The 24,091-nt window shown below is 37.7% G+C and overlaps 1 protein-coding gene across 3 annotated transcripts; it reads left to right on the plus strand.

Annotated features, from left to right (window-relative positions):
* Positions 1-11,798: 11,798 nt before the first annotated feature.
* LOC107823499 (putative methyltransferase PMT26) lies at positions 11,799-18,975 on the plus strand. 3 transcript variants are annotated; one of them, XM_075227880.1, is made up of 10 exons: positions 12,161-12,278; positions 12,731-12,823; positions 13,819-14,886; positions 14,972-15,121; positions 16,256-16,526; positions 16,770-16,880; positions 16,967-17,141; positions 17,359-17,631; positions 18,147-18,341; positions 18,452-18,975. In XM_075227880.1, the coding sequence occupies exons 3-10, from the start codon at positions 13,867-13,869 to the stop codon at positions 18,678-18,680; spliced, it is 2,424 nt and encodes an 807-aa protein (XP_075083981.1). In that variant the 5' UTR covers positions 12,161-12,278; positions 12,731-12,823; positions 13,819-13,866; the 3' UTR covers positions 18,681-18,975. The 3 variants fall into 3 exon arrangements, with proteins under 3 accessions (XP_016505637.1, XP_016505636.1, XP_075083981.1); XM_016650151.2 differs by lacking the exons at positions 12,161-12,278; positions 12,731-12,823 and adding an exon at positions 11,799-11,961; XM_016650150.2 differs by lacking the exon at positions 12,731-12,823 and having other exon boundaries at positions 11,820-12,278.
* The last annotated feature ends 5,116 nt before the right edge of the window (positions 18,976-24,091 follow it).

Here is a 24,091-nt window from a genome sequence, read left to right on the forward strand (position 1 = left end):
GCCGTGGTTCCACGTATTCATATGTTTTCTCGTATTTCGCCCATTTTCTGGATATGCCTTGTGAGTCTTTAGTTTCTTCTATTCATGTATCTACTTCTGTGGGCGATACTATTGTTGTGGACCGTGTATATCGGTCATGTGTGGTGACTATTGGGGGTTTGGAGACCCGAGTGGACCTTTTGTTGCTCAGTATGGTTGACTTTGATATGATATTGGGTATGGATTGGTTATCTCCATATCATGTCATTCTAGATTGTCACGCTAAGACCGTGACATTGGCGATGCCGAGATTTTCGAGGGTTGAGTGGAGCGGTTCTATAGATTATGTACCTAGTAGGGTGATTTCATATTTGAAGGCTCAGCGTATGGTTGAGAAGGATTGCCTATCTTATTTGGCTTTTGTGAGGGATGTTAGTGCAGAAAATCCTACCATTGATTATGTTCCGGTGGTACGGAACTTTCCGGATGTATTTCCTACAGACCTACCAGTATGCCGTCTGACAGGGATATTGATTTCGGTATTGATTTGGTGCCCGACACTCAGCTCATTTCTATTCTACCGTATCGTATAGCATCGACGGAGTTGAATGAATGGCTTTAGGAACTCTTTGATAAGGGGTATATTCGGCCTAGTGTGTCACCTTGGGGTGCACCAGTTCTATTTGTAAAGAAGAAGGATGGTTCCATGAGGATGTGCATTGATTACATGCAGTTGAACAAGGTCACAGTCAAGAACAAGTATCCTTTGCCTTGTATTGATGATTTATTTGACCATCTTCAAGGAACGAGGGTGTTCTCCAAGATTGATTTGAGGTTCGGTTATCACCAGCTAAAAATTCGGGATTCGGATATTCTTAAGATAGCTTTCAGGATCTGTTATGGTCATTATGAGTTCTTGGTGATGTCTTTTGGGCTGACCAATGCCCCAGCAGCGTTCATGCATTTGATGAACAATGTATTCCAGCCCTATTTGGACTCATTCGTTATTATATTCATTGATGACATCCTGGTGTACTCTCATAGCCAGGAGGAGAATGCTTAGCATTTGAGGGTTGTATTGCATAGATTGAGGGAGGAGAAGCTTTGTGCAAAGTTCTCCAAGCGTGATTTTTGGCTCGGTTCAGTAGCATTCTTAGGGCATGTGGTGTCTAGTGAGGGTATTCAGGTGGATCCGAGGAAGATAGAGGCGGTGCAGAGTTGGCCTAGACCATCTTTAGCTACGAAGATTAGGAGCTTTCTTAGTTTGGTGGGTTATTACTGTCGCTTTGTGGCGGTATTTTCATCTATTGCATCGCCCTTGACCAAATTGACCCAAAAAGGGTGCTCCATTCAGGTGGTCGGATGAGTGTGAGGAGAGCTTTGACCACAACTTCAGTGTTAGTTCTGCCATCAGCTTTAGGTTCTTACACCGTGTATTGTGATGCCTCAAGGGTAGGTATTGGATGTGTTCTGATGTAGGAGGGTAGGGTGATTGTCTATACCTCGTGCCAGTTGAAGACCCATGAGAAGTACTATCATGTCCATGATCTTGAGTTAGCAGCCATTGTTCATGCCTTGAAGATTTGACATCATTATTTGCATGGGGTTCATTGCGAGATCTATACTGATCACTGGAGTTTGCAGTATCTGTTGAAGCAGAAGGATCTTAACTTGCGTCAGCGGAGATGGTTGGAGCTTCTTAAGGACTATGATATCATTATTTTGTACCATCCAGGGAAGGCCAATGTGGTGGCTGATGCTTTGAGTCACCGGGCCGAGAGTTTGGGAAGTTTAGTGTATCTCCAGCAGCATAGAGACCCTTGGAATTAGATGTTCAGGCCTTAGCGGGCTAGCTTGTCAGATTGGATATTTCGGAGCCGAGTCGGGTATTGGCTTGTGTGGTCTCCAGGTCTTCTCTTTATGACTGTGTTAGGGAGCGTCAGTATGATGACCCCTACTTGCTCGTTCTTCAGGACAGGGTTCAGCGAGGTGATGCCAGAGATGTGACTATTGGTGATGATGGCCTGTGAGGATACATGGCCGGATATGTATGCCCAATATAGATGGGATCTGGGAGTTGATTCTTGAGGAGGCCCACAGCTCGCGGTATTCCATCCATCCGGGTGCCGTGAAGATATACCAGGATTTGAGACAACACTATTGGTGGAGGCGGATGAAGAAGGATATAGTTGGGTTTGTGGCTCGGTGTCTCAACTATCAGCAGGTTAAGTATGAACATCAAAGACCGTGTGGCTTGCTTCAGAGGATAGAGATCCCAGAGTGGAAGTGGGAGCGGATCACCATGGACTTCGTAGTTGGGCTCCCACGGACTTCAAGGAAGTTCTATGCTATTTGGGTTATTGTGGATCGGCTGACCAAGTCCACACACTTCATTCTAGTTAGAACTACTTAGACTTTAGAGCGGTTGGCTGAGATTTATATCCGAGAGGTTGTTCGCCTGTATGGTATTCCGGTTTCCATCATTTCAAATAGAGGTCCTCAGTTTACATCGCAGTTTTGGAGGGCTGTGCAGTGAGAGTTAGGTACTCAGGTTGAGTTGAGCATAACTTTTCACCCTTAGACAGACGGAAAATCCGAACGCACTATTCAGATATTAGAGGACATGTTGCGCGCTTGTGTCATTGACTTTGGGGGTTCATGGGACCAGTTCTTGCCGCTCACGGAATTTGCATATAACAACAGTTACCAGTCAAGTATTCAGATAGCTCCGTACGAGGCTTTATATGGGAGGAGGTGTAAATCTCCACTAGGATAGTTTGAGCCGGGTGAGGCTAGGCTCTTGGGTACAGACTTGGTCCAGGATGCATTAGATAAGGCAAAATTGATTCAGGAGCAGTTTCGCACGGCGCAGTCTAGGCCGAAGAGCAACGCGGACAAGAAGGTCTGTGATGTGTCTTTTATGGTTGGGGAGGGGGTTTTGCTGAAAGTATCACCCATGAAGGGTGTTATGAGGTTTGGGAAGAGGGGCAAGTTGAGCCCCCGGTTCACTGGGCCTTTTGAGGTGCTTCAAAGGATAGGGGAGTTGGCTTATAAACTTGCCTTGCCACCCAACTTGTCGAGCGTGCATCCAATGTTTCATGTTTTCATGCTCCGGAAGTATGTTGGAGATCCGTCCCATATTTTGGACTTCATCACGGTTCAGTTAGATAGTGATATGACTTATGATATGGAGCCGATGGCCATTTTGGATCAGCAGATTCAGAAGTTGAGGTCAAAGGACATAACTTCAATGAAGGTGCAGTGGAGAGGTCAGCCTGTAGATGAGGCCACCTGGGAGACCGAGTGGGCGATGCGGAGCAGATATCCACACCAATTTGAGACTCCAGGTATGTCTCTAGACCCATTCGAGGACGAGCGTTTGTTTAAGAGGGGGAGGATGTAACGACTCATCCGGTCGTTTCGAGAGTTATATCCCAGTTTTCCCCATTTTTGCTTCTTTTTGTGCTTTTCAGCTATATTATGATATACCAGGTTAGTTGGTTCGGGTCCGGAGTGAATTGAGACACTTAGTCTCTAAAGTAGAAGCTTAAGTTGGAAAAGTCAACCCGATATTGACTTATGTGTAAACGATCTCAGATTTGAATTTTTATGGTTTCGTTAGCTCCGTTAGGTGATTTTGGACTTAGGAGTGTATCCGGAATGTGATTTGGAGGTCCGTAGTGGAATTAGGCTTGAATTGGCAAAAGTTGGAAATTTGGCGATTTCGGTCGGCAGTGAAAAAATTGATATCGAGGTCGGAATGGATTTTCGGAACTTGGAGTAGGTTTGTGGTGTCATTTGTGACGTGTGTGTAAAATTTTAGGTCATTCGGACGTGGTTTGGTAGGTTTCGGCGTCATTTGCAGAATTTGGGAAGTTAGAAGTTCTTAGGCTTGAATCCGAGGGTAATTTGGTGTTTTGATGTTGTTTTTGAGTGATTTGATGATCTGTCTAAGTTTGTATGTTGATATATGACTTGTTGGTATGTTTGGTTGAGGTCCCGAGAGGCTCGGGGTGAGTCCGGGTGGTTAACGAATTATTTGAAGTTGAAAAACTACAGCTGAAGCTGCTGCTACTGGTATTTCCGCACCTGCGGAGGGGGGGAGCCGCAGGTGCGAGGTCGCTGGTGTACTTGGTAAGCCGCAGATGCGGACATAGAGGACCTGGGCTGGAACCGCAGGTGCGTAAGATTGGTCGCATCTGCGAGCCCGCAAATGCGAGACTGAGTCGCAGATGTGGAAGTGAGGAGGACTGGCAATGGCCGCAGGTGCGAGCTCTTTTCCGCACCTGCGAGGCCGCAAAAGCGGATAGGGAGCGCAGGTGCGGAGATGGGCACTTAAGTGATTGTCCGCAGATGCGGAGATTTATGCGCAAAAGCGGCTCCGCAGGTGCGCATTGTTTGAGCCGCATGTGCGAAAACCTTGGCAGAACCTATAGATAGGGGACTTTAGGATTTTTGCTCATTTCCACCATTTTCAATTCGGACTTTGGAGATTTTGGGGTAATATTTGAAGGGGATTCAAGGATATTCACTGAGGTAAGATGCTTAAGCTCTATTATCATTAGCTATGGTATTTTCCCATTAACTTTCCCACCTAATTAGTAGCATTTTTGAAGTGAAATAAGGGGTTAAGGCTTGGGATTTTGGAGAGATTAATTTGGGGATTTGAGGGACCAAATATTGTCGGATTTTGACAAATTTAGTATGGGTAGACTCGTGAGTGAATGAGCTTTCAGGTTTTGTGACTTTTGTCGGATTTCGAGACGTGGCCCCGGGGGCCGAGTTTGAGTAAATTTCGGGATTTGGCCTATAAATTAGTATTTTCCGTGTGGGATTCATTCCTTTAGCTCATATTGATCATATTTTATTTCTTGTGGCTAGATTCGGGTCATTTTGAGGCCGGTTCGAGAGGAAAGGGCATTTCGGAGTAGGAGTTGTCCGTGTAGATTATAGCGCTTGGGCTGTGGGAGCCCCTCATGAGTTTGAACACCCCCAGTGAGCGCAAGTACCTATTGAGCATGTGCATTGAGGGCTGAGAGTTGAGTGCCGAGTTGTTAAGGGTTTGAGTGATTATTGCCCTGAGAGGCTGTACTTGCTTTTCAATTGTTGATGCACTTAGTTTCTATGTGTCTTTGTTGTGGAATTTCTAAAAGTTTCTATATCTGGAGCACCTGCATTTTAACTGTATAAAACTGTTTTGACTTAAACTGCCGGATTTGAAAGTATGTCTAATCCTTGCTGGAATTATTGAAAATGAATTGTACTGTATAGCTCGTCACTACTTCTCAATTCCTTATTTATTTCTATTACTTGCTGAGTTGGTTGTACTCATGTTACACCATGCACTTCATGTGCAGATCCAGGTTTGTTTGATCATGGAGGTCGTTGAGTTCGGGAGGATCGAGTACCGGAGACTAAAAGGTAGCTGTCGGTGTCCGCAAGACCTTATCTCTCCTTCTATATATTTCTTTCTCTCTTGTATTAATACTTAGACACTGGTTGTACTAGTTAGGTTATCTAGATGCTCAAGACTTGGTGACACCCCAATGTTTGGGGCTAGTTTTCGTATTTTGATTCTATATTGAGTTCAACTTTGGTTTTTATGAAAAATTTCTGATATGAAAAAGTTTTAAACTACCTTTTTCTATTGAATTACTGGAGTATTTTGGGAACGCCGGCTTGCCTAGTACCATCGATAGGCACCATCACGATATGTTAAGTTTTGGGTCGTGACAATATGTTTCTTCATAATCGACTCCAGGTCGTTGTGAGAATCCTTGTGCGACAAGGCGAGCCTTGTATCTTTCAATTTCATTTTTATCATTCATTTTTCGCACAAAAACTCATTTATGACCAATTGGCTTTATACCACCAGGTGTTTGGACTACTGGTCCAAAGACCTCTCTTTTAGCAAGTGACTTTAATTCTACTTGAATTGACTCTTGCCATTTTGGCCAATCAGATCTCTGTCTACATTCTTCGACATATCGGGGTTCAAGATTCTCACTATCTTGCATGATGTTAAGTGCAACATTATATGCAAAAATATTATTCAACACTATTTCAGATCGATTTAAATTAATCACATCACCAGTTGAACTTATTAAAAGTTTCCCACTCACTTGAGTCTCGGGTTCATTGATTTCTTCAGGAATTTAAGAACTAATCAGATCATGGGTCTCTTTAGAAGATCCCTTTATAGTATCATTTTGATCATTTGTCGATTTTCTTTTTCTAGGATTTCGATCCTTAGAACCCAAAGGCCTACCACGCTTCATGTGTGCTTTAGGTTCACTAACGCTCATCCTAGTAGGTGGTCCAACTGGGACATTAATTCGGATAGGCACATTCTCTGTAGGGATATGTGACTTAGTTATCCTTTTCAAATCAGTAAATGCGTCTGGCATTTGATTTGCTATATTCTGTAAATAGATGATCTTCTGGACCCCCTGATTACATATAGGGGTACGTGGATCAAAGTGAGACAATGATGAAATTTTTCACACAATTTCTCTTTTGATTTCCTTTTTCTCCCCCTAATTATGGAAAATTTGTTTCATCAAATCGACAATCTGCAAATCGAGCAATAAATAAATCTCCTATCAATAGTTCAAGATAGCGAATAATAGAGGGTGATTCAAACCCAATATATATTCCTAACCTTCTTTGGGGGCCCATCTTACTGCGCTGTGGTGGTGCTACTGGCACATATACATCACATTCAAAAATTCATAGATGGGGAATATTTGGTTCATGACCAAAATTAATTGTGACGGAGAATATTTATTATAATGTGTAGTTTCTGAGACGAATAAATGATGTTGCATGCAAGATAGCATGGCCCCAACCAGTAATGGGCAATTTTATTTTCATAAGTAGTGGTCTTGCTATCAATTGCATGCGTTTAATAAATGACTCTATAAGGCCATTTTGAGTATGAACATAAGCTACAGGATGTTCAACTTTTATTCCAACTGATAGACAATAATCATTAAAAGCTTGAGATGAGAATTCTCCAGCATTATCAAGGCGAATAACCTTTATAGGATAATATGGGAATTGCGTCCTTAATCGAATTATTTGGGCTAGTAGCTTTGCAAACGCCAGGTTGTGACATGATAGTAGGCACACATGAGACCATCTTGAAGATGCATCTATTAAGACCATAAAATATCTAAACAACCCACTTGGTGGGTGAATAGGTCCACATATATCCCCACGTATACGCTCTAAAAAGGTAGGAGATTCAATGCCAACCTTCATTGGTGATGGTCTAGTGATCATTTTGCCTTGATAACAAGCATCACAAGAAAATTCATCATTTGTAAGAATATTCAGGTTCTTTAATGGATCCCCACACGATTTTTCAGTAATTCGTCTCATCATTATTGATCCGGGATGTCCCAAACGGCCATGCCAAAGCACAAAAGTATTTGAATCCACAAATTTCTGATTTACGATAGAGTGTGCTTTAACCATACTAATTTTTGAATAGTATAAGCCAGAAGATAAAGTCGGTGACTTTTCTACAATGTACTTCTGGCCATAAACATTCTTTGTAATACAAAGATATTCCATATTTATTTCATCTATCATCTCAACATGATACCCATTTCGGCGGATATCTATAAAGCTCAACAAGTTTCTTCGAGGCTTGGAGGAGAACAATGCATTGTCGATAATAAGTTTTGTTCCCTTAGACAGAAATATAATGGCTCTTTCGGAGCCTTTAATCAAACTTATATTACCAGAAATTGTTGAAACATTTGCTTTTTCCTTATATAAATAAGAAAAATATTTCTCATCCTTGAATATGGCATGAGTTGTTCCACTATCAATTACACAAATATCTTCATGATTGGTCTTTGATCCAAACATAATTTGAGGATTATCCATATTCTTCAAAATGACATAAATAAAATATATTATAGTAAACATCATTATCAAAGCATAACTTTTATTTATGTACAACAATTACATAACCATACTATCTATTACAAACAACCAAAATTAAAATATTTACATTTCTACTGATTCATTACCGATCACATGACTTGTTTCTCCTTCTGGGAGTGTAAAGTAATCAGCTACATCCGAATGCATGAAGTCTAAATTATCTTCAGAAATAAAATTTGCTTAAGCATTTTTCCGTATCTTCTTTAAGGAGGCTTGATAAAGCTCAACCAGATGCTTTGACATACGACAGGTACGTGACCAATGCCCTTTTCCTCCACATCTATAGCATGCATTTTCTGCATTTGTTGCTTGCACCGCTTCATACTTTTGTTCCTTCCTTTTCCACTGCTGGTGGCGAGGAGGGTTCTTTGGTGCGTTATCATTACCATGATTAGAGTTTCTTTCCGGACCACGATTGGGGCCATGACCTCTTCCACGCTTAGCTTGGTGGAAGTTCGTCTCATTCACTTCAGGGAATGGACAAGAATCAGTAGGTCGACTTTCATGGTTTTTCATTAATAACCTATTATGTTGCTCGGCTACAAGAAGATGTAAGATAAGGTCAGAATACTTTTTGAATCCCATCCCTCGATATTGCTACTGCAGGAGCATATTCGAGACATGAAAAGTGATGAAAGTTTTCTCCAACATATCATGATCAATAATATTATCACCACATAATTTTAATTAGGAAATAATTCTGAACATAGCAGAATTATACTCACTGATAGATTTAAAATCTTGTAGCCTTAAATGAGTCCAATCATATCGTGCATGTGGAAGAACGACCATATTCAGGTGGTCATATCTATCTTTCAAATTATTCCACAGTATGACTGGATCTTTAACAGTAAGATATTCCATTTTCAGGCCCTCATCAAGGTGATGGCGTAGAAATATCATTGCTTTGGCACGGTCTTGGTTTGATGCTTGGTTTTTGTCCTTGATGGTGTCTGCCAGACCCATCGCATCAAGATAAATTTCAGCATCAAGCACCCAAGACATGTAGCTTTTGCCCGATATATCCAGGGCTACAAATTCAAGTTTAAAAAGATTTGGCATTATTTAGAAAAAGAAAGTTCGTACCTCTGATACTTTCAAAGTATTTGCTCGAGATGGCAAAGTCTCGTGCTGATAATGTGTTATAAAATAAAGACTGTAAAGTAAAGACAAGTATAGATATAAACTGATATATTATTCAAACTTACAAACTTATGTAAATAATGAACTGAAATCTCTTCTATTTATAGAAGAAAGGAAGCTGCTGTGTAAGCTACTACTGCAATATGCTGTGTAAGATGCTACTGCAAGCTGATGTGTAAGCTGCTACTGTACCAAATATAGATAATCTTCTACCGGGGGTAATGTTTATCCATAACGGAGTACCAAAATGATAAGCTTCTTTAGGAGGCTTATTTCCAATAGAGTACTAAATAGATAAACATATTTACGGCGGAGTCTCATATGGATAAACTTCTTCAGGAAGCTTATTTACAACGGAGTATTAAATGAACATCCATAATATAATATATTTATAACACATTTTATATTTTTCATGTTGTCTTCTTTTTATTTTTTTTGTTAATAAATTTATCCAGTTATCTTATTTTCAGTAAAGACTCAAAAAGAGGCAAAGAGGATAGCAATAGCAAACTTAATACTGTTACCACAGCTAGAGTGAAAGAATATAGAGGACATGAATCATGATAATGAAGGAAAATACAGCTGAATCAGTTCATTTTAGCTTCTAAATTTGACGTAATGCAATTTTTGAGATGGGAACTAAAAAATCCAGTGATATAAATTATTATTCAAAAGTACAAAAATCTTGTAATATAGAGCAAAGAAGCTATATATTTCAATTCATATATGTGAGATAGATCAGGTATTGGCTAAATAGGTGAGTTGAGCTTTAAAATAGTTCAGGTTTTAAATTTGTATTTTAAATATCTTTTCTTAAAATTAATATTTATCATATCATTAAATCTCACTGAAAATTATAAAATCTGACAAGAATGACCATTTAAGTGAGATAGGTAAACTAGAGTGACTTTTGAAAGACAAAACAAAGATAGATGACTTTAATGACTAATTACGCAAAGTTGAGTGACCATCGAGCCATCTATTCCTAACTTTATGCTTCGCATGCGATTTAACCTATGTGATATAAAAATTCAACTCATCCTACTATTGTCTAACCAAAATGGTTGGGAGACATGGAAGATGATCGACAGTGAAACTATTAAACAAGTCCAGAAAGTACTTTAAGAATTACCATATCTAATTAATAACCCCTATAACGACCCTTACATTGATACATTTATATCAAGTAACATCAACAATAACTACAGTAATATTAGTTGCAGTAAAGAGACAAGATGTATTCTTCCTACTGCCTACATGAGAAAAAACGTTAAGAAAGTCATCCCGAACAAAGAAAATATCTCAAAAGATGCAAATATATGGCAACATAATGCGGATTATAGTTGTCTCAATGCTTTGGTCTAATACTAATAAGGCAAGTCGTGATGTATTTGGTTAGGCTCATGTCATGGGTCAGACTCTACGTCAAACAAAAACCTGATATTCAAGTGAAGAAGTATAGAAAGACAAATTCATTATCCACGAGTTTCAAATGGTGTGCAGTTGGCTCTTTGGATATTAGCACCAATCGAGGTGCACAAATAACCGATATAAATGGGCATGTTTAAATCATAGCCAGTTGTAAAAAACTATTTATATTTTAACCACTTCATAGAAAGTAATTAATATTTACAAAAATATCACTAGAATAAATTTGAAAAACCTACATGCAACCATTATCTCTTGCGTAATCTGGTATATGAGAGTTTTCTTCTCTGTTTGTTGAAAATTTTATCGCAAAATGATTATTGTTTTCATCAAAAGTTGTCTTAACTTCTACAGAACTTGATTTGCAACAGGATTGTGAGTATTTTTTCTATATTAAAGTTAATTCGAAAATCAATTTGAGATGATATTTTTGTGTTGATTATAATAAGTCTGAGCTTTCTATTTCAATAAGTTAACATTAGACCTCGTGACCTGAAGTTTGTGTAAAATTCACTCAAATAAATTTGCATGTATTTTTCAGAAGCTTAACAACTTCAAAATTACTAAAATTTCAAATTACAGATTTGAACATACAAATTTTCAAAGTTAACTTCAGACCTCTATATAATAATAATGTTAAATTAATATATGAAATTTACCACAAATTGTGCATTAAGCTTTTGAGTAACACCAATGCTAAAAAAAAAATCCTCCACGGTAAGTTGAAAAATAGTAAAATTGGTTGTGATAAAAATACAAACAATGGTATTAACAACTTTAGACCACTGAGTCTGAACTTTCAATGTATACAAATTCACTTGCACCGATGCAAATAACGAAGCTTTTCTTGGCACTGATGAGGGAGAGAGTGTGACGAGAATCTAAGTGAAGAAACAAATCTCCTCCGAGAAAAGGAAGAACACCGGGAGTTTGAACGTGTGTCTTTTTGATGAATTTTAACAATACAGCGATTATCTTTTTACGCAATTTAAAAACTTACTAAACTTTAAATAACATGATAAAAACTAGCCAACCCATGTCATTTCTACGTATTGTTGAGGACTATGATTAGAATCCTATTTTGTCTTACAATAGTGTGTGTTCTTACTCATATCTCCTTTCTTAACATTAAGGGTTCGGCCGAATCCTAACTTCGGTCCTTATAAATTAGAATAAATTATATAAAAAGACTAGAATCTTAAATTCATAAACTTTAAATTATGTTTCGAGTTCGCTACTTTCTCAAGTTTCGTTGACCACTAATAAGCTAATTCAGACGCGTTATAGATCTTGTACACATTGAAATTCTTAGATGGGTTCAGATAACCGTGCTTTGTTATATATCCCTAACCGACTATATGCACCTCAATCAGCGCCAGCTACGGATCTTGTCTTCTTGTGTGCCGCGCACATTGTCACGGCTTTCTTGTTCATGTGGCTACCTCCCTCTCCTAAGTAAAGTCATCTCCTCTTTCACTATTGATATTTGAATGTAAAACCCTCCTTTTTAACTTTAATTTTCTTAAGCAAACCCGTAAAAAGTCCACAAAAAATTTATCATTACAGCATTAAAATAATAAAATAATATTTCGGGGGAACATCCAAGAAATCTTCCTTTACTGCTATACCACTACTCCTCTCGTCTTCTTCTTCTTCACTCCTATTTATTCATGCCCATTATCTCTCACTTCACATACCCAGAACCCCAAAATAATGATTTTCTTCTAACAGTTTCTCTTTTCTCAGATCTGTTTTTTTAGAGCTACTAAAAGGTAATTGGTACTTCAGTTTTTTTGGGGTATATTTAGATCCAATACTTGCTTATTTTTGCTGTATTGATCTCTACTTATGTATGTACATTTTCAATTTCTTCTGATTTTGAGATATCCAGGAAAAATTCTTTGAAATCAACTGGTCATTTAATGTATCTTTGGCAGATCTGACTCTTTTTTATATCTTTGTCGGTTTGGTGTGCAATTCTTTGAGATGGGGCAGTTGCTATTTGTAGTTTTGCTGGGTTTCTTGAAATGGGTTCTAGAATTTGGTTTATCCTTTTTGAGATTTGATGAAGATCTGAATGATTTGAATCACTTTTACTGTTAAAGACTGTTGCTTTGCATCTTCATGGGTATTTATTACTCCATCACTTTGCTATTTTTAGTATGAGTTGTTCCTTCATAATTATGTATTTACCCTTCTGTGTTATGTCTTGTCTTGGCCATAGGTTACGCTTTATTTGGATATAGATAGCACTTTGTCATAACAGCAGTTGCATCTTAGATCCCTTAGCTTTTCCTCCACATCAAGAAGTAAACAAGTACTCTCTCCGTCCCATTTTATGTGATGTTGTTTGACTAGACACGAATTTTAAGAAAGAAAATTTTTTGAAACTTGTGGTCTAAAACAAGCCATACATATATTTGTGTGGTTATAAATCATGTCATTAAAGTTAATTGTTTATAAACATGGAAAGATATCATTCTTTTTGGGACATACTAAAAACAAAAGCGCATCACCTAAATTGGGACAGAGGGAGTAATTCTTTTGTTGCATTATTGTTTCCTTTAAGATCTATTAATGATGTCAATCCTTCTAATACTCTGAATGAAAACAAGAGATAATTAATGACTGTTTAGAGTTTGATGTGTATGTCTTTATATAGTAATACTTTTATACAATATAAGATCATAGATTTGATTTGTCATTTGAGTAACAATATCCAATCTCTAGTGTTTTAAGTGGTGTCATAGGATTTGATATGACGATTGGTTTACTTAGGTGATAAAGTTGCCAGAATTGCATGAGAGTGATTCGAAGATTTTATTCTTATGTTTTTACTAGTCCTTGGGCAGCGCGTAACGCGTCTATCCCATATAATTAGTACATAACTGAAAAATTGTATCGTTTTGTACATGGATGGTAAAATGCTTTGAATCATGATTGCATTTATAAGAAAAGAATTGCACTTAGAAATCATAACAATTTGAATATTTAAGCTAAAAAAAAAATAGAAGGAGAAGATAAAATGTAAGAACTGTAAATGTTAGCTCAAAAAAATTATTATATACATCGGATGTTAAAGAGCTTATCTTTGTAAGGTGAAGAATTTAGATAAATGTACCTTAATAAATTCTTTGATAATCCCAAGTCAAATTTAATGTTACAAAACTAACTTTTATTATTAATATTGAAGGTATTATTAATATAACTTTTAAGGGCATAAAAGTCTAATAATATTGTAGGGTCATTTTGGTCTTTCAAATTCAACTTTTATTCTTCATGCTTATAATATAGTATGATTTTGCATTCCAGGTGAATAGAGGAAAATTTTGAAGAACTGATAGAATTGACCGGCAAAAAATGGCATTAGGAAAGTACTCTAGAGTTGATGGTAGGAAGTCGTCGAGTTATTGCTCGACTGTGACTATAGTGGTATTTGTAGCTCTATGTTTAGTTGGGGTATGGATGATGACATCATCATCTGTTGTTCCAGTCCAAAATTCAGATGTGTCCTCACAGGGGAAAAATAGTGATGCGGCAACACAAGTTAGCGGAAGTAAAGAAAGTTATAATGGTGGCAATGAGAGTAACAACAATGCCGGTGATGAGAGTAATCCAACTGATGAGGGAAAATCAAAACAATTTGAGGATAACCCAGGCGATTTACCTGAGGATGCAACAAAAGGGGATGCCTCAGTTAGTCAAGAAGAAAATAGTTCTAATTCACAACGGACAGAATCAACAACAGAGGTCAAGCAGGAAGAAAAATCGACAGAACAGAATGAGGATACTGGAGACTCTAAGTCGGAAACTCAATCTGAGAGTGGGACAGACAATTCAGATGACAAAAAGATGGAGGATAAGGATTCTGAAGCTGGGGAGAAAAATGAAAATAAGTCTGTTGGAGAGGAGACCGAAGAGGGTTCTGATGAGAAAAAATCAGTAGAAAACCCAGGTGAACTGAATGAGAAAAAGGATCAGGAGGTAGACCAAGGTTCTGATGAGAAGGCTGATGGTCAGAAGAAGGACCAGTCGCCCAATGAGGTATTTCCTTCAGGGGCTCAGTCAGATCTTTTGAATGAAACTACAACTCAAAATGGAGCATTTTCAACTCAGGCATCAGAGTCAAAGAATGAAAAGGAAACACAGAAGTCTCCGGAATCAGATAAAGAAAGCAGTTACATTTGGAAAGTCTGCAATTCCACTGCTGGGCCAGATTATATCCCTTGCCTCGATAATTTGGAAGCAATTAGGAACCTCAGAAGTACAAAACATTATGAACACCGAGAGAGACACTGTCCGGATAATCCTCCGACTTGTCTTGTTCCACTTCCTGAAGGATATCAACGTTCAGTTGAGTGGCCCACGAGTAGGGAAAAGGTGATACATTATTTCTACAATGCTGTTTGAGTTTGATTGTATTTGTTTTACTTGTTCTTGAAGCTTAAAGTATTACTTCCTGCAGATATGGTACCACAATGTTCCCCATACAAAGCTTGCTGAAGTCAAAGGACATCAAAATTGGGTAAAAGTTAGTGGTGAATACCTTACCTTCCCTGGTGGGGGAACCCAGTTTAAGCATGGTGCTCTGCACTATATTGATTTCATACAGCAGGTTGGGCCTTGTACTTATTCTTTGCTCTGCATTTGCTTCTAGTTTTTCTTTTCTCAAATCATCACAGAACATGCTTATATTATCTGTCATTTCTTGAAGTTGTCTTCTGGTCTGTACATGCGCTGCTTCTCTTTAGTAGATTGTTCGATGTCTATTCTTTATATATTAAGTTGCCTCTTTCTATAACTAACATGTGGTGTCTGATATAGTTGAATTGACTACCTGATTCCCAAAAAGAAGAAAGAAAGAAATAAAAAGTAGAAGAGAGGGATCAGATCTTTTAGGTTTGATACTAGAATTCAGGGAAACAAATTCTTCACAATGATCTTATGATGTCGTCTTGTGTTACTTCTCTGAGCTGGGTTCCTACATAATTATATTGGTGAATGTCTTGGATGATAAAGTTCACAGATATTGGAGTGAAACTAGTGTAAAATACTGTTTGCATCTTGTAACTATGTGTAGTTGTCGAGTATATGACTTAATTAGGATATAATTGTGATCTTTTTATCTTCCTTTGGGGTTGTTTTGGACCAACCATACATCACCCATTTTGAGGTTCTGAAACAGTTAGTGCTTGTACCAGTAATGAGAAACATCATAGGGTGTGAATGAAAAAGGAACATGTTGCTTGTATTCTAAGTATGTGAATGGAAATAGAACATTTCACTTATTATTCTAAATACTCTCTTCATTTTGTTTAAAACATAAAACCTTAAAGAAGCTTTTAGTGATTTTTTTCATCCACGCTAACCTCAATGTGTAACACTCTTGGTGTATCAACAAAATTATTAAGTTCTCTAATATTCTTGCATGGCGTTTGATTCTTTAGCTGTTAGAATGTTTAGTGTTAGTATTAGAGTGGGAGAGTTAGAATATTGGACTGGTAATTTCTCAAGTTAGATATTGTCCCACGTCAAATATGAATATTAGAATGGCAAGTTCTTAAGTTGGATATTGTCCCACATTGTCAAATATCATGTGTATTTTAGAATTCTCGTATATGAAGTTCGAACGAGAGCTTTGATGCAATTCAACTTATAAAAAAGTGACTTGTGTCCATCAAATGATCAATTTATCTATATATCTCTTCTGTTATTTTTCTCACACAAAACTTTCATGTTATTGTTGCAGTCTATTCCAGATATTGCCTGGGGCAAACGAACTCGGGTTATATTAGATGTTGGATGTGGGGTTGCTAGCTTTGGGGGTTATCTTTTCGATAGAGATGTTTTAGCCATGTCTCTCGCACCGAAAGATGAACATGAAGCTCAGGTTCAGTTTGCTCTTGAGAGGGGTATTCCTGCTATATCTGCTGTCATGGGTACAAAGAGGCTTCCCTTTCCTAGTCGAGTCTTTGACGTTGTTCATTGTGCACGTTGCAGAGTGCCCTGGCATATTGAAGGTATTTTATTTTGCATTCTGCCTACTACTGATTTCTTTTCACTGCTCCAAGTAGTGAAGTGTAAAGCGCAAAATTCTTCTATTCAGTAGGTGAACCTTTGAGAAGAACATAAGAGTTCTCGGCTTGTGAACTGAAAATATTTCTTCATCACCAATCATTTTGTCTTGATTATTTCTTCTTACAGCTGCGATGAAATTGTGAAACTTGATTTGGATTAAACCATTTCGATCTAACAAATTGTAGGGGGGAAGCTTCTCCTGGAGCTCAACCGTTTACTTCGACCTGGTGGACTTTTTGTGTGGTCTGCTACTCCTGTTTACCAAAAGCTTCCTGAAGATGTTGAGATCTGGGAAGGTACTTTGCTTTAACTTGTTCAATTTTTGCTCTTTGACAACTTGGTTAACTGCTCTTGCTGAATGGTGCTCTGTTATTTTTGACAGCCATGAAGAAGTTGACAAAGGCAATGTGCTGGGAACTTATTTCAAAAACGAAGGATAGAGTTAATGGAGTAGGGGTCGCTGTATATCGCAAGCCTACTGACAATGAGTGCTATGAACAAAGATCAGAAGACGCTCCCCCACTTTGTCAAGGATCCGATGATCCAAATGCAGCCTGGTATTGTTCTCAGAGAGATAGCAACTTCATTTTTTAGTATTATTTGATTTCATACTGGATAGCAAGGCTGTCTAGAACAAATATTATTATTAGTGGGAATGCAGGAAATTATTTTCCATCTTATATAGAGAAAATTGTTTTCCATATTGAGAATTGCAGTGGGATTTTGCATTGCTGGCCTTAAATATGATCTAATGAATGTATGCTTTTTCTTCAGGAACGTGCCTTTACAGGCTTGCTTGCATAAAGCTCCAGTAGCCACATCAGAACGTGGATCTCAATGGCCAGAATCATGGCCAGCCAGGTTATCGAAATCACCTTACTGGTTATTGAGTTCCCAGGTTGGAGTATATGGGAAACCAGCTCCAGAAGATTTTACTGCAGATTATGAACACTGGAAACATGTTGTGAAGAATTCATATCTTAGTGGAATGGGGATAAACTGGTCTACTGTGCGGAATGTCATGGACATGCGTGCTATCTACGGAGGGTAAGTACCGAGTGCTAAAATATTTGCTTCCTACCTATGGATCTTTGTAGTAAGTACCGAGTGCTAAAATATTTGCTTCCTACCTATGGATCTTTCATCTGTCGCTCTGCCTATTCTGGCAAAAGAGTTTTGTCTGAAGCTTGTTGCTGGCCATTGTTGTATGAGCTAAATGGACTTACAGAATTAGGTGGCATTTGTATTTGCAAGCTGCTGGAAGTTCTCTTAACCTTTTCAATTTTTCCAAAATTCTTTTTTCAGTCAAACACCAAATGTTTTGAGTTTATGAAAAACGAGTAATAAACACAAACTATTCAGTAATGAGGTTTGGTCGTATAAAAAATTATCACCTGTTATTGAAATAAACAGCGTCTTCATTGCAAAAGCAGCAATTGTTCTCTCAGATTTCTTGACAAGTCCCTGTGTTCTCTCAGAAAAGATTATATCCGTTGTGACTTTCTAAAACATTTTTTCGTTCTCTTCAATGGCATGTGATGTAAACTTTTGTCACCTTGCAGATTTGCAGCTGCTTTAAGAGACTTGAATGTGTGGGTTATGAACATTGTCTCAGTAGATGCTCCAGATACACTACCAATTATTTATGAGAGAGGTCTTTTTGGAATTTACCATGACTGGTGTGAATCCTTCAGCACTTATCCCAGATCTTACGACCTTCTTCATGCTGACCATCTTTTCTCCAAGATTAAAACAAAGTAAGTATCCAACCTTTAAAATTGCTTCATGGACTTAAACCTACATCATTGATTCCCTATTTCTCTTATGTTATGTTATCTGATTGTGCTTCTGCTTTTAAAACCTGTAGGTGTGGTTTACCGGTAATAGTTGCAGAAGTTGACCGTATTTTGAGACCAGAAGGGAAGCTCATTGTCCGTGACAAAGTGGAAGCTGTAACCGAATTAGAAAGCATGTTCAAGTCTATGCATTATGAAATCCGTATGACCTATTCAAAGGACAAGGAAGGATTGTTGTGTGTGCAGAAAACAATGTGGCGACCAACGGAGGTTGAGACACTAACTAATGCCCTTGCTTAGCTGCTTAGCGTGTGTGCGGATGCTGGTTGTATTCCATTCTAGAGGCGTTCATGACACGGTGACTAGATAGTTTTTCGATTAAATTCTTGTTACTGTATTCTTGTCGGGCTATCGTGTACCATTCCATAGCAAAATTAGTACTGTCATTATATATTTTGTGGAAAGTAAGTTTTGTAATATTATGTCATTAGTTGTGGAGGAGGTGGACATTCTTGGAATTGTAAATGCCATTGGTTTAGGACGATGGTAAAAATTCAAAAACACCAGAATGAAATTCGTTTTCAGAGCGCCCGAATTCTCTCTCATTCTGTTTGCAGTTTTATCACTTCCTGAACGTCCTTTCTCTTGTGGGAATGGAGAATAAATATTGGAGTAACAAGCCAAAAGGGCATACTTTGTTTTATTATAGTTAATATTTCATTGATGATACATGTATTATTTATTTTACATTCTATCACTCATAAAATAATACATAAATTCAAGAATAATTTAATATCGACACCCAAATACTGCATTAGTACTGTTACGCGGCGCCTTCCTGAAGTTCCTTGGAAGGGCGACGTAAGGCTAAGCAACTGATGTCAGTGCGGTTGCTATGCGCCAACTGAGGTCCTCGTCGTACGCTAGACTAGATTGTCAGTGCCGTACGAGAAAACCAATGTTGTGAGCAATTGAGCAGCGGAAAATGAGCAATTGATGATGAAAGCTGATGATTGTATTGATGATGATGAAAGCTATTACAAGATGCAATGCGATGTCGGGGGGAGAAACACCAGTACAGAGAATTGTTTGAATGCTTGAATGTTTGAATGCTTTGGTCCCCCTAATAGTGAAAAAAAATAAACCAAAGTTACATGAGTTGACCTAAGAAAGCTGTAGAAGCACACTGAAAATGAATGAAGTAAAACTACTCTATAATTACAATGAAAAGGACTTAGTCTTCTATGGAAGCAAGTCCGATGGCAGCAACTTTGTCTTGAGCAGCAGGGTCTGCGCGCGCATTGCTGTGGGCGCGCGCGGCACTATTTGGATCTGCCAGCGGCTAGGCGCTGGTGCTTGGCATTGGGTCTGCGCGCGGGGCACTGTCCGTGCGTGCGGTGCTGTTGGCAACATGATGGTTTGTGCGCGCGGCATTGTCGGTGCGCGCGACACTGATGGCATTCGCCAGCCGCTGGGCGCTGGCACTGATTATCGGTGGGGCGACAGAGGCGCATGCGCGCTTGTCACTTGGCGCTGCCGAGACCACGGAGCCGACCGTGGCGCTAGGCGTTAGGAGGCTTGCCGGGACGCCACGGTGCGCGTCCAAGGGGTCATGGGTCGATGATGGAAAGCAGCCCATGACAGTACTTATGCACGATTAATTTTTCTTATGCGCTCAACTACACATCATATTATCTTATGCGGGATTAGTTTTTCCAAGATCACAAACCAAATGAACCCTAAATCTTTTCTGATTTTTCTCTTTATACTTAGTTTTCATGTTCACCAATAAATAAAGCAAACGGACAAAACGAGCCAACAAATGCACAACGAGATTAAAGAGAAAAGTACGGAAGAAAAATTGCACGAAATGAACATCTAGGCACGCAAGCACTAGAAAATACAAATAAGATCACAAATTACTCTATGAAACTAGTAACAAAGTATGAAATTCGATATTTTAATAAAGTAGTACGGGATCAAAGAAAGAAATTAGCTATCAAAATCAACTTCAATTAAGTTCACAAATATTAATGGGGAAAAGGGTCAAATATACCCCTCTACTGTTGGATATTATTTATATTTAACTTCCGTTATACTATCCAGCCAAATTTATTCCTACCGTTATACTATCCAGCCAAATTTATCCCTACCGTTATACTATCCAGCCAAATTTACCCCTATCATCATCAAACTTTTAAAAATTATCCCTCAGTCCGTCAGGTGATCTAGAATCTCCCAAATCATTTTAATTAAGTTACTTATTCTTCTTCTTGATCCACTATTTTCGAAATAGTTGGTATTTTTCAATCATATACACACCGTAGAATTTAGTGGGTCTATTTATTATGTATTATATGCAGATGATCATCATGTATGCACATGTATATTCGAATATATTTTGTTATTATTTGGTTAGTATAGAGTTTGATCGACTAACTTAAGGGTGCATAATGTGTAGGCATTTGATTAAAGCAAAGTTGAATTCGATAAAGTAAATTCTCCAAGGAACTTCAAATTCTATCACGAATACTTGCAAAGTCTCCATACCGTTGGTGTAGCGAATTCATTAAAGTTGTGATGTTGTAAATAATATTGGATTTGGACAAGCTACCTAATTTAGATTCTTCAATTTACTATACTTTGTTTACTAACCGTTGTATTATTTTAATATTTCTTTCTCTTATTTTTTTCAATTAAAAAAATGTATAAATGCCAATTATTTCTAAAATAGTGGATCAAGAAGAAGAATAAGTGACTTAATTAAAATGATTTGATGAGATTCTGGGTCACATAACGGACCGAAGGGGTAATTTTTAAAAGTTTGCTGATGGTGGGGATAAATTTGGCTGGATAGTATAACGATAGAGGTAAATTTGGCAAGATAGTATAACGGAGGTTAAATATAGACAATATCCGAAAGTAGAGAGGTATATTTGGCCCTTTTCACATTTAATTGTACACATCACAATATATAATTGGGAAAAGATTTAAAATTGCCCCTCTACTATACTATATTGTTTGCTTCTGCCACCCGTTATACTATTTGTCCATTCTTGCCCCTACCATTAATGAACTTAAAATATTTGCCCTTATCCCTAACGGATCTACACCGTGGCAGCTGACCCACTCCATTTCTTCCATGTCAGCTGCCTAGTCACACGACCAAATGCCACCTCACCATCCTCTTCCCCAACCATTTCTTCTTCCACCCCTACCCAAAGCCACCATTACCTCCAAGGCTCCAACCATCATTACAACCAAACAATCCCAAATCAAATTCAAGTAACTTCATATTTCCCAAAACAACAACAACTATGATTCTCATATTTTTGTTTCATTACTTTTCCAGATTTCAAAGAATTTGACGAGTTCTTCAACTTTTCTCACTATCTAGAAATGGAGACTTCAAGTTTTCTTCTCTTAAATCTTGATAAAATAAGTGTTAAGCTCCGAATCTAACATAAATAAATAATTTCTAGAAGATTTAAACAATAAATCACTGAACATCCATTAAATTTTCAGATTCGTGAACTTGAAAATCCTAAATGGGTTTTTCAATTTATTTTTCAAAATTAATCCAAACCAAGACGGCAGCAATCCAACTTTGAGCGCACTTGAAGCTCAAAACTCAACAACGCAACCGATAATCTTCTAAGTTTTTACCTTCTTGGTTGGTAGACAAAGCTTTATTTTTGCTTTGGCTTTGGCCTTGGTTTTTACCATAAATCATCTTTCATGGCTATAGTAGTGGTCGACGGACGTATTTTCCGTCGAAGTTTTCCGGCGAAGCAAATATTTTTGGCGATGGCGTTTAGGTCACCTACACTCGAATCTGATATTTTATGGATTAAATCTGTATTTTAAGTGTGTTTCTAGCCATTTGTCACCGGCCAGTAGTGGTTCCGGTTAGGTGAGTATTTGGTGAGAAGAAAAGAAATAACAAGAAATGAGAAGAAGAGAAGATGAGAACATTTCAAATGAGAACATTTAACAGAGGGAGAAGAAGATGAGAACGATCTTTTGGAGGTTTTTAAGTGTGTGGATCTGTGAGTTAAGAGAGGGAGAAGAAGATGAGAATTTTTTAATAAAAAAGGGTGGGTTAATTAGTGGAACCTGCTTACTTGATTGCTGACATGGACAAAATATTAGAGGAGTCAGATGCCACGGTGGAGGGATGTTAGGGCAAAGGGCAATTATGCAAATTTTATTAACGGCCGGGGTGGATTTGGACGAAAAGTATAACGGGGAATAAATGTAAACTATATACCATAGTAAATGGGCAAATTCAGACCTTTTCCCTATATAATTGGATCATGACAAGTTGCATCTCTTGTTCTTCTTTCTAGATCTCTTCTCATCTCCGCTAGGTCTTTCTGCGTTTAATTAGTAGCTCGAGCCAGGGGTGAATTTAGGAGGGCGGAAGGGATCCGAACCTCCTTCGCCAAAAAATTACACTGTATATATAAGGCAAAATCGATTTTTTTACCTCTATATATTAAGTTTTGAACCCCCTTGACACAACCAAAAAGTGTAGCTTAGTGGTCAAGGGGATTCAAAATCTTTGAAAGTTTATAGGTTCAATTCTCACTAGCTACAATTTATTTTTTTTAACTACAATTCTTTCCTAACACTAAAGTACAGACTGTGCATTGCTTCTATAATTGATGCCATCCCCAACTATGTTATATATACCCATTGGTTCTATTTCTAACATTATAAAAAGTTGTGAATCTTGCCATAAGGATAAAGGTATGCCTGCGGTTGCATGAAATCTGTCATGCATTGATCGACTATATATATATCATACTTAAGCACTATGTTTCGGGTCCCTCATCACGATCACATACATAAAAATATAATATTACATTCTTTAATTATTTTAATTTTTTCTGTTTATACGTCGGCTATATTTAATTTTCCAAGGGATGATATATAGTATTTTCCTTTTGTTATAATGAGCTTAGTTTATTAATTGATGTTATTAGCTGGAAATGAACTTTGATATTGGATTATATTTTTTCAGTAGTTTAAAGAATCTATTACTGACTAATAGAAGTATTGGGCAGAAGCGGATCCAAAATTTAAATTTAATGGGTTCAACTTTTAAGATTTTTAGTATTGCACTCATTTTACTGTTAAAATTATGGGTTCAAATCTAATATCGGTTGAAAGTTAGTAATCTGTTACATATCAATTTGTACTCCATACTGAAAGCTATGTGTTCAGTGTAATCCGTAATCGAAAGGCTATAGTCGCACTCGCACCTGGTATTGGCACATGATCTATTTGCATATTTCTAACAAACATACCAGACCATCGTCTAAGTCGTAAAAAAGGTTTAATTTATTCATTTTTAAGTACATATTTTTATGGATACATAGCTGTGAAAATTCACGTGAAAGAGTCATGGCTGTATATGTCTCCATTTCTAGATAGTGTTCCTCTTAATTTGGCTTTTTCTTGATTATCCATTGAGGTGCATTGAACTTAGTATTTGGAGGAAATTATACCACACCTTTTTTTTTTAATCGGATGTCCCTCGAAGGGACGAAATTATACCACACCTCATAATTTATTATATTAATTTAGTTTGGGTTATTTTATTTCGGTTTCTTATACTTTATATTACGGAGTATTAAGTTTTGCCGAAAGAGATTTTAACTTTTCATTTCCGAGTAGCCAAATATGTTTTCGTCAGTGTTTTAAAC

The sequence above is a fragment of the Nicotiana tabacum genome, chromosome 13 (assembly GCF_000715075.1).
Source record: "Nicotiana tabacum cultivar K326 chromosome 13, ASM71507v2, whole genome shotgun sequence".
Taxonomy (NCBI): domain Eukaryota; kingdom Viridiplantae; phylum Streptophyta; class Magnoliopsida; order Solanales; family Solanaceae; genus Nicotiana; species Nicotiana tabacum.